The sequence below is a fragment of the Myxocyprinus asiaticus genome, chromosome 3 (assembly GCF_019703515.2).
Source record: "Myxocyprinus asiaticus isolate MX2 ecotype Aquarium Trade chromosome 3, UBuf_Myxa_2, whole genome shotgun sequence".
Lineage (NCBI taxonomy): Eukaryota > Metazoa > Chordata > Actinopteri > Cypriniformes > Catostomidae > Myxocyprinus > Myxocyprinus asiaticus.
The window spans coordinates 34085994-34104156 of NC_059346.1; the positions used below are offsets into that span (position 1 = coordinate 34085994).

The 18163-nt window shown below is 41.0% G+C and overlaps 1 protein-coding gene across 1 annotated transcript in view; it reads left to right on the forward strand.

Annotated features, from left to right (window-relative positions):
* Positions 1-18163, forward strand: part of LOC127429960 (extracellular matrix organizing protein FRAS1-like) — a 209212-nt gene that overhangs the window by 65745 nt on the left and 125304 nt on the right. Inside the window, exons 4-8 of the mRNA XM_051679361.1 lie at positions 627-719; positions 1983-2142; positions 8174-8307; positions 13085-13168; positions 17867-17968. Of these exons, the coding sequence (XP_051535321.1) occupies positions 627-719; positions 1983-2142; positions 8174-8307; positions 13085-13168; positions 17867-17968 (573 nt within the window). The remainder of the gene's footprint in view (positions 1-626; positions 720-1982; positions 2143-8173; positions 8308-13084; positions 13169-17866; positions 17969-18163) is intronic.

The following is an 18163-nucleotide window of genomic DNA, read 5'->3' on the forward strand; positions in this document are numbered from 1 at the left end:
CAACACATGACTAAAAGTCACCTAAGGGAAAAATTCACCCAAAAAATAAAATTCTGTCATTATTTACACACCCGTCTTTATTCTGTGGAACACAAAAGGAGAAATTTTAAAACGTTTTTACAGGATTTCTTTGCCATATAATGAAAGTAAATTGTAACTCCGGTCTATAAAGCTAAAAAAAAAAAAAAAAGAAGAAGAAAACAAAAAACATAATTAACCCATAGTTAACCCCTGGAACTGTGTTCTCCAAAGAACCCTGTTATAAATGTTTTGATCCATTAGGGTTCTTGAGGGTTTCTAAGGGTTTCATTAAGAAAAACATTGGAATTATAGTTTATAGGAAAGCATCGTAAAATAATCTAATTTAGATATCAAGAAGTTTTTGGAGTTACCTTTTTCTGTCATCTCAAAGATCCTTTTTAAGTGTGCATAGCAAAAAACAATACTATTGATTCCTTATTACAGCTAATCGCCCCTGATAAAACTTTCTTAAGTGATCAGGCCTTTCAAATGCTTCATGTCCTAACTTTTGCCATTTCATTATATTTTCAAAATTTTGCCTCATGCATATGTTGTCTCTGGTATGCTATGCACCTGTTATGATATTTCTCTGGATGTTTTCTCAGGGTGAACGCTTGAGAATCCCACCTAACAAGTGCTGTCCAGAATGTTTTGCACAGTTGCCTGGCATCTGCCACCATGAGGGAGTGGTTTATGGGGTAAGTAATGCTCCTGATGACACAACTGCAATGAAAGACGCTAAAGGCCATCCTGTCCCATGGCAGATTTTCCCACTTCTTGTCAAGTACCCGACTCATTGATTGCCTCAGTTTCTGCACAATAGTGTGCTTGTTTGTGTCCCACTCTTGCCTGACAGAGAGAGCTTCCTTATTTGGTCCCAATTACCCCTGCTAAAGAGCCACTTGGTGTTCTGTTTAAAGCTACACTATGTAACTTCTTTTGTTAAAAAATAACAAAATGTTATTAATGAGAGAGTGAAACAAAAATCCATCTTCCAAACCATGTCTTTACCCAAATACACTTTGATAAACCTATAATAATGATTTATCATTCGCCTGTGCGTATTCACGTCATATCCGTACGCAGAGAAAATAAGCTCCGGCTGCTGTAGTGATGTAGTTTATGTAGTTCCTCAATAAGCCAAAAATAAAAAATAATTTAATAGAAAACATCGGCTCACAGCCTTTTCTTTATTGAAAGTATTGCAATACATTGTTATATTATCATTAAGAACAATAACAATATTAATGCTAATAGGTCTAATAATTGAATCTGCAATTAGTGAAAGTGCAGGAGGTCCTGTTTGGAGATGAGCAGGAACAGTTGACTCGCATGGAGGACATGGAGATCCAGATTGTTCAATAACGTTTTTTGTTTTTCTTCAGCAGGCAAAGTTGTGTAGTTTTGTGTATCTGCATACAAACAAAATGTTCATAATTGTTTGAATAAATAAAAAAGGCTACTAATACTGAGAAAAAGAACTAATAAAAAATATGAATATTTATGCGTGAATATTTTAATAATAAAAACAACAATAGTAATAACAATAATAATAGCAGCAACAGCACAAAAAATATGTCATTATATTGACGGCTGTGCCCCTTGACTTTGTATTGCTGACAGAATTTGGCCCTTGGTGAAAACAAATTGGGGAAGCCTGGTATAGTGGCTTAGAACCACATATGACGTGGTACAGTACATCTGCACAAGTTTAAAGATAACAGAGGATAGATTCAAATAATCAGCCATCAGCTGCTTAATCACTTCCTGTGCTGATGTGTTCTGAAGTGGTATGACCCTGTTTGCCCCTACTGAAAAAATTGTTTAAACCATCAAAACCATAATAGATTGGTTTAAGTTGTTGTTGTTATTATTAGCGGGAATATCAACATCACTCTCCAACCATGTCTTGGTCAACTGCTCTGACTGTCTGATTGTCTCTCTCTCTCTCTCTCTCTCAGCATGACAGTCAATGGAGTAATTCCAAATGTTCGGTGTGTACATGTTCTCACGGGAAGGTGGCCTGTGGGCCAATTGCTTGTCCTCCTCTCAGTTGTGAGAGAGACCAAAGTCCCTTCATACCAGATGGAGACTGCTGCCCTATATGTGCTCAGAATGGAGGTACAGTAATCTGACTCGTCTGAGTGGATAACTTCTTTGGATACTATGTTATTTATTATTAATATGATGGAATCCTGCCTGAGTAATTGCTTTCCTCTCCTTCTGTCTCTTGTCTCTTTTCATCAGTCAGTTGTTGCACATAATGAAACTTTTGTGGTATTTTATTTAACACATTACTGTTCTTTTATTGGAGCACATTTCTACAGTCTTAGGAATTATATGTTGACAATAAAATTGTATAAGTATATATACTTTTTCCTTTTTATTGAATCATAAATAAAGAATAATATGTATTTAAGTATTTATTTATTTTACATGGTTCCCTCTGTCATGGAAAACATAGAAACATCAGGGAATTTAAAATGGGGATATCTAGACCTGGAAAAGACATACAAATTAGTTATATATCAAGAAGTCATTTCTACAGTAAATTGAATATACAGTAACACTACAGTACAGTTTACAATAAGATTCCATTTGATAACATTATTTAACAACATTAGTTAACATGAACTAACAATGAACAATACTTTTAAAGCATTTATTAATCTTGGTTAATGTTAATTTTAACATCTAGTAATACATTTTTAAAATCAAAGGTTGTACATGTTAACATTAGTTAATGCACTATGAACTAACAATAACAATGAAAAATTTTATTTTTATGAACTAGAATTAACAAAGATTATTAAATGCTGTAAAAATATATAGTTTATTGGTAGTTCATGATACCCAATGCATTAACTAATGCTTACCAATGGAACCTACCTTATTGTAATGTGTTAGAGAGTATACATTTTTCTAGTTATGCTCTACTCTAAAATGTTTTATTGGCTGGAAATTGCTCTTTGTTAGTGCAATCTCTATAAAATTATAAAAAAAAATGTCCTTATCCAGTAAATAATTGAAAAATTATCTGAAAGTCTTGGAGTCACGTGATGCCATGTGGACGTGTGAACGGCGAGCTCTGCGCACTTTGCTAGTTTTAATACTTTTTATGTCATAAACCGGTGAGATTCGATACACTCTGTTCCATAACTGTTCTAGGAGGACAATATGCCAAAGAATTAAAAATCCTTGGGCTCTGGAGACATTAAAAGACACTTACGTGCTCAAGCTGATGCCCCCGACCAGGCCACGGGCCTGGGAATCGAAATTGTTGGGGAGGTGCGGGAAATGCAGCGGGAGATGCTGAACATGTCAGCAATGCTGATGAAGGTCGTTGCTGACTTGGAGGATCTTGCTGTGATCACTGCCATGGAGGTGAAGTTCACTGATGTGGTTACAAGAGTGGGGGATGTCGAGAAATGGATTGATTACCTGGAGACATTAGAGAGGGAATTATCTGCTAATCCGCTAGCAACCAAGGTGGAAGGTGGAACGTGTCTGGGAGAAGTTGGAGGACATGGAAAACCGTAGCCGGCAGAATAACGTCTGTATCGTTGGAGTCCTGGAGGGAGTAGAGGGACAGGATATGGTGAAATTCCTGGATTGGCTCTTTCCGAATCTGTTCGACATAGCAGGCTATAAGATGGAAATCGAGCGAGCTCACAGAGTTTTTGCTCGGCGATCCACGGAGGGAGACAGGCCCCGATCAATTCTGGCCAAATTTCTGAGATCATCCGATAAAGATCTTGTGTTACGTGAGGCAAGGATTATAAAGGAAGGCTTTCTTGGAAGAACCACAGCATTTTCTTGTTACCAGACTTTGCAAACTCGACAAGAGAGAAACATGATCGATTCAAGGAATTCAAGAAACTTTTACATCAACGGAAGGTCGCTTTTGCACTGATATTCCCGGCCAAATTGAGAATAGAGGCTAAGGATGGCCATAAAACATTCACATGCCCACAGAAAGTGATGTCCTTCATAAAGTCAATGGAGTGAGTAAGTCATCTTGTTGTACTCATGTTGTAACCAAGTGGACTGGCTCACTGAACATTTGCTTGACTGTTTGAGGAATCTGCACGTGTTTTTTGTGCTGGTTCTGCCCAGTGGCTGGAGTTTATCTTGTAGAGTAACACACCTTTCAGGACAGTTTTATGGATGAATCTACATGCTCTTTGCGCTTATTCCGCCTATTGGCTGGAGTTTGTTTTGTGGAGTATTTCTTGCAAAGTCATTGGAGTAAGTCATTTGCTTGTACTCATGTTGCAGCCGAGTGGACCGGCTCACTGAACATTTGCTTGACTGTTTGAAGAATCTGCACGCTTTTTTTGTGCTGGTTCCGCCTAGTGGCTGGAGTTTATTTTGTAGAGTAACACACCTTCAGGACAGTTTTATGGATGAATCTACATGCTCTTTGTGTTTATTCCACCTATTGGCTGGAGTTTGTTTTATAAATTATCTTTTGCTGTGTAATTATGTCTCACAATATTTGTATAGAAACACCGGACTTGAGCAATCCGACGGCAAGGTTGTCGTGGGGGCTCTCGTAGGCGTGCATGGACTGTTTGAGTTTGGAGGGATGGACGCCATTTGCCACTGTCGTGCGTGGGGCTGATGCGCATATTTTTCTTTTTTCTGTTTGTTTTGTTCTAGTGGATGTTCGGGTTTTGATGGTTGCACTAATGTTGAAATGTGGCCTTTAGAATCTTGTTTTTGACACGCACTCTATTTTGTCTTATATGTCAAAATGTCAAATGTTAATATGAGTGGATTGTCTCTCTCCACGTGGAATGTGAATGGGTTGGGGCACCCCATAAAAGAAGAAAGGCTATTTCTCTTCTTAAGCATAAGAAATATGATATAGTGTTTCATCAAGAAACGCATCTTTCTCCGCAGGAAGCTGAACATTTTGGAAAGATATGGGATGGGCATTTTTTTTATAGTGCTGGCTCGAGTAAGAACAGGGGAGTCATTACACTGATAAGTAAACATCTACAATTCAAATATCTCAAACAGAGTAAAGATAAATTAGAGTCATTATTGTTTCAGCTGAAATTCAGGGACAAAGTCTTATTTTGGCTAATATTTATGCACCTAACATTGATGATCAGGGCTTTTTTATAGATCTTGAAGGGATGTTACAAGCTGCTGGCACCCCTCATGATATAATATTGGGAGGAGACTTTAATCTTTTGATGGACTCAGTCCTTGATCATAGTGAAGCAAAAGTGTGCAAGCCCCCAAGAGCGACACTGCGCTTCACAGGATGTGTAAAAATCTTGGTCTTACAGATATTTGCCCATCTGGTTGGGACTATATATTTTTTCCATCAGTCCATAAGATTTAATGTATTCCTTTTGCAAAATCCTGAATTCCAACAAATGCTAAAGGCTGAAATCAATGTCTATATGGAGACCAACTGATCCTCAGTATCCTCTGTGGGCGTGGCTTGGGAAGTACTTAAAGGAATAGTTCACCCAAAAATGAAAATTTGCTGATAATTTACTCACCCTCAGGCCATCCAAGATGTATCTGAGTTTCTTTCTTCATCAAAACAGAGTTTAAGATTTTTAGGATTTCATTTCAGGCCTCCTCCTTTAAACAATGCAAGTGAATGTACTCTATTTTTTGACAGTCCAAAATGAATATTTAGGGTGCACTTCCTAAACTGATGACTGAGCAAAAAAATTATTTTGATTCCGAGATAACCTTGGAGGAGCTTGGCGAGGTAATTAAGGGGCCAGACGGCTTTGCCGCTGAATTTCTTTAGATCTTATGCTACAGAACTGGCTCCACTTTTGCTAGAAGTTAATATGGAATCATTAAAGAATGGAAAGCTTCCGCCAACCGTGACACAAGCCCGGATTAGTCTGATTCTTAAAAAGGACAAAGATCCAAATTGTGTAAGAGTTATTGTCCAATTTCCCTGATCCAGTTAGACGTTAAAATACTGTAAAACAATTTTGGCTAACCGATTAAGTAAATTTATGACATCTCCTATACATATAGATCAGGTGAGGTTTATTCAGGGCCGTAGCTCTTTTGATAACATTAGGCATTTTATGAATATCAAGTGGTCAGTGGCGAATGATCAGACTCCGCTGCCATCTCACTTGATGCCAAAAAGGCATTTGATATGGTAGAATGGGATTATTTTTTTAAGATTTTGGAAATCTAGCGTGCAAAGATGGAGGGAGGTGTGGCGCATAAGCTTTTGCTTTATGCAGATGATATTTTATTATTCATCTCCGACCCTACTAGATCTATGCCTTGTCTCCACAGAATTATGAATTCCTTTTCTAAATTCTCAGGATACAGAGTTAATTGGTCTATATCCGAAGCTTTGGGTCTGACAGATACTGTCCGGTAATGGCTTTTCAGCCAGACGCCTTCCAGTGGCCTAAACAGGGCATTAGGTATTTGGGTATTTTATTCCCAGCAAATTTGTGTGATTTAGTTAGAGTAAATTTTGACTCTTTAATAAAAAGTTTTTCAAGCGATGTGGGCAGGTGGGCTTCATTACATTTATCTATGATTGGAAGGTTAATGTTGTTAAAATGAATTGTATTCCAAAATTCAACTACCTGCTACAATCTCTCCCTATAGATGTCCCCCTCTTTTATTTCAAGCAATTTGATAGCATAGCGAAGTCCTTCATTTGGAATGGTAAACATCTCAGATTACACTTCAGTAAGTTACATAGGCCCATTGACAAAGGTGGGCTAGGCCTACCCAAGATTTTGTTTTATTATTATGCATTCATTCTCAGACATTTGGCTCATTGGACGCTTCCAGCTGAGAGAGCCCCTCCCTGGTTTTGTATTGAACAGGAAGTTCTTGCTCCTATTTTACCATTGCAAAGCCTTTCTATCAAAATAACCGAAGTTAAGTTACACCAGAGTGTTTAATTCAGACATTTATTTAAATGTTGCTTCGAGCATATGGCTGAAACCAAAATGATGTATTAATAAGTCCCCTTTCTGCTGGACAGAGTGGATTGTGTGGGAGGTTAAAATATTCAGTGACCTATATGAGAGTGGAGTGTTGAGATCCTTTGAAAATATGGTTCAACATTTTGGGATTCCCGGGTCTCAATTCTTTAGGTATTTACAGCTATTTTTGGGAGTAGCATACACCCCCCTAAAGCGGCAGATACTCTGGGAGTGGTGATTACTGCTTTTGGAAAAGGTCATGAGGCATCAGTGTATTACTCCCTGCTAATTCAGAGTTTGGTGGACGGAGCTTCATCTTCTCTCAATAGATTATGGGAGAAAGATTTAAACTTGGTACATAAACGTCAAGTCCAAGTGCTGAAAGCCGGGTGTCCATTGCACAGCGTGCCCTAACCCATGTTGGACGCATCCGTGGTCACCACTTTCCACCTGAAAACCTGACCCAGCATCATACACTGCTGATAAAAGTTTGGAGCTGTCCATGGTGCTAGAGCAGCCAGGCAGCGGCGAGTCATGGTGACGCGTATGCGCCCCCAGTGCCAGGCGTATGACTTGGTGCATGGGTTTGAACCAGCACTGGAGAGATCTCATGTGTAAAAGACCAAATGGTATGACGGCAGATGCTGCCACCATAAAACCCAGCATTTTCTGAAAAGACTTCAGTGGAAATGCTTTCCCCAGTTTGAACTGAGACAGACACTGTTGAATGGTCTGGATGCGCTAGCTCGTGAGGTGTGTACGCATGCTCATGGAGTCGAGTTGAACCCCCAAAAAGGAGATTTGTTGGCTGGGAGAAAGTGTGCTCTTCACCCAGTTAATAAGGAGACCCAGGCTGTTCAAATGGTGAAGTGTCAAGTCCCTGTGCTCGCATAGCAGAGCCTCTGATCGGGCCAGCAATAGCCAATCGTCAATTCAATTCAATTAATTTCAAATGTGCTTTATTTGGCATGACAAACATTACAATGTATTGCCAAAGCATTTGCTATGTTTACAATGAATCTTGAACAGATGATTACAAATTATAGAATGACTAAATAAAAGATCAACAAACATATAATGTAGAGTTCTCTCTCTGTGTTTGTGTGTTTGTGCATATGGGTGTTTGAAAGCACATCACTGATTGGTCAACTCCTCCCTCTTCTCTCTCTCTCTCTCTCTCTCTCCCTCATTAATGTGACATTCCTCCATAGCCTCTTGCTCCTGGGAAGGCCGTGAGTATGGAGATGGAGTTGATTGGACACCCAGCCCCTGTACAAAGTGTCAATGCAGAAATGGTCAGACTGAATGCCTGGTTGCAGAGTGTCAGCCTGTTACATGCAAAGCGGTCAGTAACATCTATGAACTGTCAGTTGTGCTCAGTTCATCTCTTTACACGATAACGTCTCCAGTTACTCATGTAACCTCGGTTCCCTGAGATGAAGGAAATGAGATATTGCAATGAATGCTAAGGGGAAAATCACTTTTTGGGTGAAGGAATAGTAGCTTTCTAGACAGAAAGGACTCGCGAAGCGATGGACACCATATCTAGGTTATAAAACCTTGCGAACGTGTTCTACGAAGACCATCCTGCTGCAAAGCATATATCCTGTAGGGATATACCATTTGTCCATGCCCATGAGGAAGCCATGCCTCTATTTGAATGCGCCTTTATGCCAATAGGGCATCTAATGCCTGTGACTCATAAGCGAGGGCGACAGCATCAAAGATCCAGTGAGAGAGCCTTTGTTTGGAAACAGACATGCCTTTTGTGCGTCCTCCATAACAAACGAATTGCTGATCTGACAGTCTAAACTGGCGAGTGCACTCCACATACTTGTGCAATGTTCGCATGGCGCATAATAAATGCGCTAACTGCTCCTCATCCGTATTAGACAGTGGAGAAAAGAAAGCTTGTAGGTGTACTATCTGAGCCCTGAAGGATGTGGAAAACATCTTAGGCACATAGCCTTTTTTGGGTTTGATGGTGGCTTTTGAAAGCCATGGACCGAATTCCAGACATGAACTGTCAACCGACAGCACCTGTATATCACCAACCCGTTTTACTGAGGCCAGTGCCAACAGCAGTGTAGTCTTTAAAGAGAGCACATGCAACTCAATGGATTCCAATGGTTCGAACAGGGGGCTCGTGAACACCCTCAGCACCAAATTTAAGTCCCATGTTGGAACCGTAGCAGGGCGAGGGGGGTTCAAGTGCCTTGAGTCCCTAAGGAACTTTATGATCAGATCATGTCTGCCTATAGAGGAACCAGCCTCTGGGGTGTGAAATGCTGATATGGTCGCTACATAGACCTGAAGCGTTGACGGAGTAAGACCTGCATCCAACTGCTCTTTAAGGGATGTAAGGATCTCCGTTATGGATCAATTCACTAGGTCTTTGTTGCGTGAAGAGCACCAATCTGCAAATGCATGCTGTTTTAGTGCATAGAGGCATCTCATAGATGGCGCTCTAGCTTGCAAAATGGTGTTCATTATAGACTGAGCCAATGCGCTAACTGCTCCTCATCCGTATTAGACGGTGGAGAAAAGAAAGCTTGTAGGTGTACTATCTGAGCCCTGAAGGGTGTGGAAAGCACCATAGGCACATAGCCTTTTTTGGGTTTGATGGTGGCTTTTGAAAGCCCTGGACCGAATTCCAGACATGAACTGTCAACCGACAACACCTGTATATCACCAACCCATTTTACTGAGGCCAGAGCCATTTTGGCACAACCAACAGAACAATTTCCTTGTCCTCTCGGACTTTGCTGATGACAGAGTGAAGGAGATGCACCGGGGGAGATATGTATTTGCGTTTCACCGGCCACTTGTGTCTCCATTCCCCCGCCATCGGTCTCTGGCGCGACAACATGTACGCTCTGGTTCCCGTACCAATTCTTTTTTGTGTTCGGGTAATCGGTACTGCGTACCACTACTCCTGGGGTCGTTTCAGTATTGTGCTGGATGAGATTCACATGACCAGGGAGAGGTGAGAACACGTCGGAGAATCCTCCTTGTAACCTGGCAACCTCCATGACTTGGGATGGTGAGAGGTGGTCTCCACAAGTGACCGGGGTGACTCAATCGTTGGCTTTTAAGTTCGGCCAGAGCTCCTCCCTCTCTGGAACCACCGTCGCCAAAGTCACGGGAACCGCCTCTCTCCATGGTTTTCGGAGGTTGAGGTGGTAAATATGACGTGCTCTGCCTCTATCATTTAATTTCTCCTCATAATCAATTTCCCCACCGAGTGACCTCAAAGGGTCCTTGCCACTTGCCGAGCAATTTAGAGCTTAATGTGGGGAGCAATACAAGGGCTTTATCTCCCGGTGTAAATTCCTGTAGTCGAGTGCCCCTATTATACAGCCGTCTTTGACATTCTTGAGCCTGGAGCAAATTCTCCTGTGTTAATTGCCCAGGTCAACGAACGTATTGAATTTCATTTTTGCTGTTTGAAGATCCCTCCTCCCAGTTTTCCTGTTGGACGTCAAGCACACTGTGTGGTCAACACCATACAATAATTAAAATGGGGAGAACCCCGTGGAGGCTTGCGTGACCTCTCGTACTGCAAATAATAGGGGCTCGAGGCACTTGTCCCAATTTTGAGCATCTTCGTGTACGAATTTATGAATCCAGATTAAATCATTTGACCAAGCCGTCCGTTTGGGGGTGGCAATTGCTGATACGAATCGATATAATCCCCAATAATTCGTACAGTCCGCGTAATGTACGCGACATAAACTTAGTGCCCTAATCAGTGAAGATTTCTTTCGTAATCCCCACTTGGGAGATAATTCTGTAGAGTGCCTCCACATTACTTCATGCTGAAATATTGTGCAGATGCACTGCTTCCGGATATCGCATTGCGTAGTCCACCAGAACCAACACAAATGCCCATGTGCCGTCCGCTCTAATGGCCCAACGAGGTCAATACCAATTCTTTCGAAGGGGACCTCAATCAACGGAAGGGAGCACAATGGAGCTCTTGGGGTGGCCAGCAGATTCACCATCTGACATTCACAGCATGATATGGGTGTCGAGCAGTGCGGCTTTCTCAGCGTCACGTATTTCTGTGAGCGTTAACCAGACATGCCAGTCCAAAACCACCAAATTACCCATCACCTTTCCGATGGCCTGTGCGGTAACTTTAGTAGCTTGCAGCCCCAGATCTGTGGCAGTGAGGAGCTCTTTGACCAAGTCAGGATTCAGGCCTTGCTCATCCACATCTTTGAGGAGCATGGCCTGAAAGACTTGAAGCACTGCCATGCTATGGAGCACCGAACCAGCCTGGCCCGCCACTGAGTAAGCTCTTCCAGCCAGTGTGGACGTCAGTTGGCACCGCTTGGAAGGGTGGGTAGTGCGGGATTTCCATCCCACAGCTGTAAAAGGACAGAGATGAGCTGCAACTGCCTCTTCAATTGGGGGAAGCTTAGCATATCCCTTATCCTCACCGTGGTCCACTTTTTGTGATGACCTGGCTTGCAGACTTCTGGGAAGAACAATGCAGTTCTCCGGCCGTGGGCTGGCGGTGGCTGTCTGCAGGAAACACTCATCTAGGTGAGATTTTACCAGCTCCTCTGGAGGGGACCACTCGAGATCGAGCTTCTCAATCGCCCATGTGAGGACGCGAAGAAGCTCTCTGTCAGTGGCCAGTGCGTGCTCCTCACTCTTGCTTGAGGAAGGGGCTGCAGCATCCTCCATGGACCATTCTCCTATGTCCGATGCCGCGAGGGACATGGCATCATTATTATCGTCAGACCCGCCAAATACGACAACTCTGCGCTCATTCACAGAGTGCCGGAGGTCATTACGTGTATACTGCAGGGTGAAGACGCTGCATGGGAAGAACGTGGGGCTCCTCGGGTTCATCCATCTCTACCTCGTGGCCCTGCCTTGCTTCCTCATGTGGTCCCTCGAGACTTAACACAGAGAAAGTGGTCGGGAGGGCGCGGGAGGTGGAATCATCCCTCAGAATGAGGGTGACCCTAGAGCGGAGCATCTTGAGACTCATTTCCTCACAGTGAGGGCAGTCTGTCCCCATGACAGCTGCTTCGAACGCAGCTCTTGATGGTCTGACGGAGCGATGTATCACTCACAGGAACACTTGCGATATGACATCTTTAAAAAGATGCATATACACAAGCGGCTCTTTTAGTGTGTTTTACATCACTTGGACAGAATTATATTATATATATCGAAAGGATACAACTCCTGCCTGGATGCTGTGGGAAGCAGGTAGATGTCTCGCTGAGCGAAGAACCTGATCCAGCAGCGGTGACTTCTTCACTGGAACATTAGAGGGGGCGGGTGAATCTTCACTCAGGCAAAGAATGTCCTGATGCATCTGCAGGGAATCCCGTCCAATGAAGGGTGTCTGTCGATGGCGAAGAGAGGGCTGATCAAGATGAGATAATCTGTCATAGTCAAGATGATGTCAGTCTTGAAGCAAGAAAATTCTCAAGAAATTATGTTTGAGCACCCACTTATATAGGGCAAATGCACACCTAAATGGGCGGGGCTCAAACATCATTGCCAATCATAGGATTGGCGTTATGATACAAGGGCTTCAACTAGGTCGTGGAAAAGGGATTTTCCTCATAGCGTTCATTGCAATGTCAAGTGAACTGAATCGATAGGGAACTCAGTAACACAACCACAGTGCTGCATTTTTATTTTAGATGTGTAAATATAACCACCGGTTATTGTCCACATCATATTTAACTCTAAAACTAGCGATGTGAATTTGATGAAACCTGTACTAATTGGTTTAAGGGATAGTTCACTCAAAAATGAAAATTCTGTCATTATTTACTCACTCTCATGTCATTCCAAACTTGAATTACTTTCTTCCGTGGACCACAAAAGGAGATGTTTGCCTCAGTCACCATTCACTTTATTTGCATGAAAAAAAAAAGATCCAATGAAAGTGAATGGTGACTGAGGCTAGCATTCTGCCTAACATTTCCTTTTGTGTTCCAAGAAAGAAAATCATTTGAGTTAATAAATTATTTTTTGGGTGAACTATTCTTTTAAGTCTTTATTTGTTCAAATGTTATTACGAATTCAATGAGAATAGTACTTGCCATGAAATAAATAGCATTTTGATGTTCATTCTGTGTGGTATGCAGAATGAGAACCTGGTGGTCCAACCTGGACAGTGCTGTCCCCAGTGTGAGCCGAATCCATGCATGGAAGCTGGGAATGAATACAAGGTAAGCTGAAAATAAGATTATAAAATGTGAAATATACACAGAAATATAAAGACAGAGATAGACAGATGGGAGATAATGTGTGTCTGTATTATGTAAGACCTTTTGAGGAATAGAAAGTAGTGGAGAGAAAGAGAGTGGATAATAAATGGGTAAGCGTGTATTAGAGTGTGTTTATCATTCATGTTGTGGCAGATGTCTTGAGGATAGAGCTGTGTATCTTCGGTCACACAGAGAGTTTGGTGTATGTGGTGTGCCTGTCACTCCCTCCTCTATCCTCCCATCTAGTGATGGGTCATTCGAGAACGAGTCGGCTTTAAGAGCGGCTCTTGTAGGTGAACGTTGGGAGCTGGCTCGCATATCAGAAGAGCCGAATCTATTTATAAAAATATTTTTAAAAAAATTAAGATATGAATAATCAAAAGATTTAAATGAATAGAATTAATGAATTCAAAGAACGAAAAAAGAAATAAAATAATATAGGCCTAAATGTTCAAGCGCACGCACATTCATTCTGACTGTCTGCTCAGACTAACAGCCTCACCTGTTGTTCCTGTCAATCAGACACACAGTGTCAACCAATGAACCAAAGATGCGTGAGGGAGGGCGGAGCCAACTTATTATGTTGTTCAGATTGTATTCGTTTTGAATTGTTACATTTATATGCACTTTGTTTATATACATTAAATGCTATTACATGTGTAATAGCATCCTTCTTTTTTACGTTTATTTCAATTTGTGGGATGCTGCAGTTTTGCAAATTGTTAATTATTTTTCTTTGATATGGTGCAATATTCTATTATGCTGTTCAGATTGTATTCGTTTTGAATGGTTAGATTTATATGCACTTTGTTTATATACATTAAAAAGTTATACTTTAAATGCAAATGCAAACCAATGCATTTTTAAATACATTGTGGTTAAGGTAGAGTATGATTTCATTTAATAATATAATTAGAATTGTTTTAACACCAATCATAGTCAAACTATTGCAAACTGTTTGACTTGAAAAAATACAAAAACCTTTTTTTTAAAGAGCCATTTGGGAGCCAAAAGAGCCGGCTCTTTTTGGTGAGCTGAGCCGAACGAGCCGGCTCACTGAAAAGAGCTGGAATGCCCATCACTACTCCCTTCACACTTCCCTCTTTACCTTGCATCCATCCCTTATTTGTCCCTGCATCATTTACACATACAATAAATATACTGTACTTTAAATCTGTATATGTGGTTTTAGGTACGCACTTGACATTAAATTCTTTCATGAACTACTTTAAACACCATTTAGCTAATTCTTTCTTAATTATTTAGCATGCAGTTATCATGACCATACTAATTTAGAGCCTACATGTGTATTTGTATTTTTTAAATATTATTTGTTACATCCATTTAAAATGAGGTAGTGAAGACGAAAAGGTGACTAAAAATTGTGAACATCTTAAAAGAAATGGTGACCAGTTACAACACCTAAACATACACTTTCTCTTATACGTTCATGTAAATTTTAACTTAAAATCTTGATGTTGATAAAATAAAAGTTACGTTGTACCAACTGATTGATATATATATACAGAACTGGATTGCTGATGAAGTCAAAACATTGAAGCCACTTCGCAGCAATATTACTATGCCCAAACATTCCAATGTGCCTATTGAATTAATAGAAAATCTTCTCTTTTCAGTGAGTAAACAGCCAATCACCGATTTTATGTCTAAAATCTGCTTGTACATCCCAACAACAACAACGTCCAACACTTGTTATGATTTATTTATTTATTTATTCGAGAATTTTTCCTGTTTCTTGAAAGCCCGAGCAAGTTATGTATACCTCTAACAAACTTCAGTGGCGAACAGATCAGCTGAATGTAAACAAGTTCACTGAAACTGAGGTAAAATAAAAACAGATATTTTCAGAGATATTTATTGCGAACATTTAAGTATTTTTTCAGAGTTACTTGTTTCACGTACGGTAAATGTTTTCATTAAAAAGTGCCTTTTTCTCACAGTCACTTGCCTGAGAGTGGGCACTCTCTCTCTCTCACTCTCTCTATCACACACACACAGTGGGTGCGCAGAGAGGGAGAGATACAAAAAAAGCAAAGATGAATTAAACTGATAGGCAAGGTTTAAATAGTAGGTCCCTAAAATGCATGTGAATGGTGATACAACTTTTAAATCTCCAAAAAGAACAGACAGTCAGCATAAACATCATCCATAAGACTCCACTGGTTAAATTAATGTATTCTAAAGTGAACCGATTGCTTTTGGTGTGAAAAATATCAATATTTAAGTACTTCAACTAAATCGTCGCTTTAGTCGGTTAGCAGCAGTATACACATTCACGAGAGGGCGGAATTCACACAGTCTCTCGTGTGACGTATTCGCATTGGCATGTTCAGATGTAATCTCACGTTTTTCTCTTGGTTATGACATCCAGGATGAGCACAGAAACGCACCATTGTGAGTAAACAAACAAATATAAATACAGATCTAAACCAAAACCAGCAGCACTTCTGTTACTCCTACTCAGTTGTAAACAGCGCAGGTCCTCCGGGTGTGTCGCATGTGCGTCTGTTTTTGCGTGAACGTGCCAACGCGATTAGGCTACGTCACACACGCATACTGCTGCTGACCGGAAGCGATGATTTTCTGGTAAAAAGTACTTAAATATTTATCTTTTTCACACCAAAAGTGATCGTTTCGCTTTAGAAGAAACTAATTTAACCGGCAGAGTCGTATGGATGACTGTCTGTGATTTTTAGAGCTTCAAAGCTTGTATCACCTTCCACTTGCATTTTAAGGACCTACTGAGCCAAGATATTTTTATTTATTTTTTATTTTTTTGGATTATCTCTTTTTTTCTCCCAATTTGGAATGCCCAATTCCGGGTGGCAGAGGACGAATCCCAGCTGCCTCCGCGTCTGAGACGTCAACCCTCGCATCTTATCACGTGGCTTGTTGAGCGCATTGCCACAGAGACATAGCGCGTGCGGAGGCTTCATGCCACCCACCGCGGCAACCACGCTCAACTCACCACACGCCCCACTGAGAACGAACCACATTATAGCGAGGACGTTACCCCCTAGCAACCGGGCCAATTTGGTTGCTTAGGAGACCTGGCTGGAATCACTCAGCACACCCTGGGATTCAAACTAGCGAACTCCAGCGGTGGTAACCAGCGTCTTTACCACTGAGCTACCCAGGCCCCTGAGCCAAGGTATTTTTTCTGTTTTTCTTCAAATGTGTTCTGCTGAGGAAAGCCATACACACCTGGGATGGCATGTGGGTGAGTAAATGATGAGAGAATTTAAATTTTTTGGGTGAACTAACCCTTTAAAATAAGCAAATATTAAATTTTTTTCTATTTACATTACAACTTGTGGAAAGTTTTGACGCTTGATGGTCGTTATGCAGCACAATGGGGCAGGCGAATGCTCTGACATCGTGATCCCTGAATATCTTCTCCCTCGTAATGAATATAATCCATAACAAGCATATTAAACATTAATCATGATTGACACTAAAGGGCAAAATGCAACTGTTGTATCGGGAGGTTGGAGACGGTGAACCAACAGCGTTATCAGCTGTGAGTCATTGAGGCTCTATGGCAGTTTGGGCACACCAAGATGGCCGCTCAAACACTTCTGGTGGCGTCACCTCCTGCTTGCAGTTTACCGTTGTGTCAGCGATCCAGTTATATATATCAGTGGTTGTATCCTTACATCTTTGCAACTCCCATACACACACACACACTTCTCTAATACCTCTCTTTAGAAACACAGGTACTGTTACGACCCAAGTTTGGGACCAAAATAAGAAGCCGTTAAAGTAGAAAACAAAAAGGTTGCAATGGCCATGGTAAAAAAAGTTGGATGTTTATTTTTCAATGAAAATAAAGAAAAACTCAACAGTAAATTAAAACCATGCTTAACAAGGACAGGTGAGCTGACTAAATGTAACTATCAATGAACTAAGGGTCAAGAAAGCTTAGTATCTTCCGATGAAAAGAACAAACACAGAAATAAATCTTCCGGGTCAGCTTATTTGCCTACTCTGTCTATTGTAATCTGTTTTCACTAATACAAAAGACAAACTAACCATCCTTTTAAAATAAAAGAAATGAAATCAAAAACAACAAACAAACACAGTAGGGGGTTTCCTGGGGCAGCAGCAGCCATGAAGTGCAGCAAGCACATCTTAAATAAGCAGGACTCCAAGTATAGCTGGTTAGTGGCTCCGCCCACATCTGATTGGCAGCCTCACACAGGAAAAACAGAAGCCAAAAAGCAGGGGATCTGAACAGCACACAAATGTGTACACAAATCTCTCAACACGTGTCATTTAGTGTTGATTTTCCCATAGCAATGCACTCTCAGTGATCACGTCCCACTCAGAGGATTTTGGCTCTTTTGATCACCATGGATTAAGTGAAAGGTTTAGAGAGGATAACATACATTCAGCAGCCTCCTCATCTCCTTTAATTCTTTTTCTTGTTCAGTATAATGGCTGAATATGTCTATTCTATCATGTCATGAATTATGTACTGTAATGTTTTATACTGCTGAAAAACAGCTTTGGGGTTGTCTGAGATATTTTTTTATTTTCTTTTGAAGTGGATGCCACCTGAATTTTAAATAGAGACCTCAGTAGTCTATAGGGGTTCTAATAAAGTAATTTATTGTGTGTGTATGTGTGTGTTCTTAGCACGGTGAGCAGTGGCAAAGGGGAAGCTGTTCTACCTGTGTGTGTGATCGCGGTCACTCTCGATGTCACACGGAGAAGTGCCCTCCTCTCCACTGTGACATGGTCAGTTGAAATATATTACACCCAACACTTCATGTCAGAGACAGTTACTTTTCCAGTGTGGTTACTGAGAAAATCAAGGGGGAATAGCTGTTAGCTAACTGTCTAGTGTCTTTTGCAATATAATACAATTTAACTTGATGCTGATAGCTTATGCTTTTTATGCCTGAAAGGGACAGTTAATTTTTGTCATCCAAG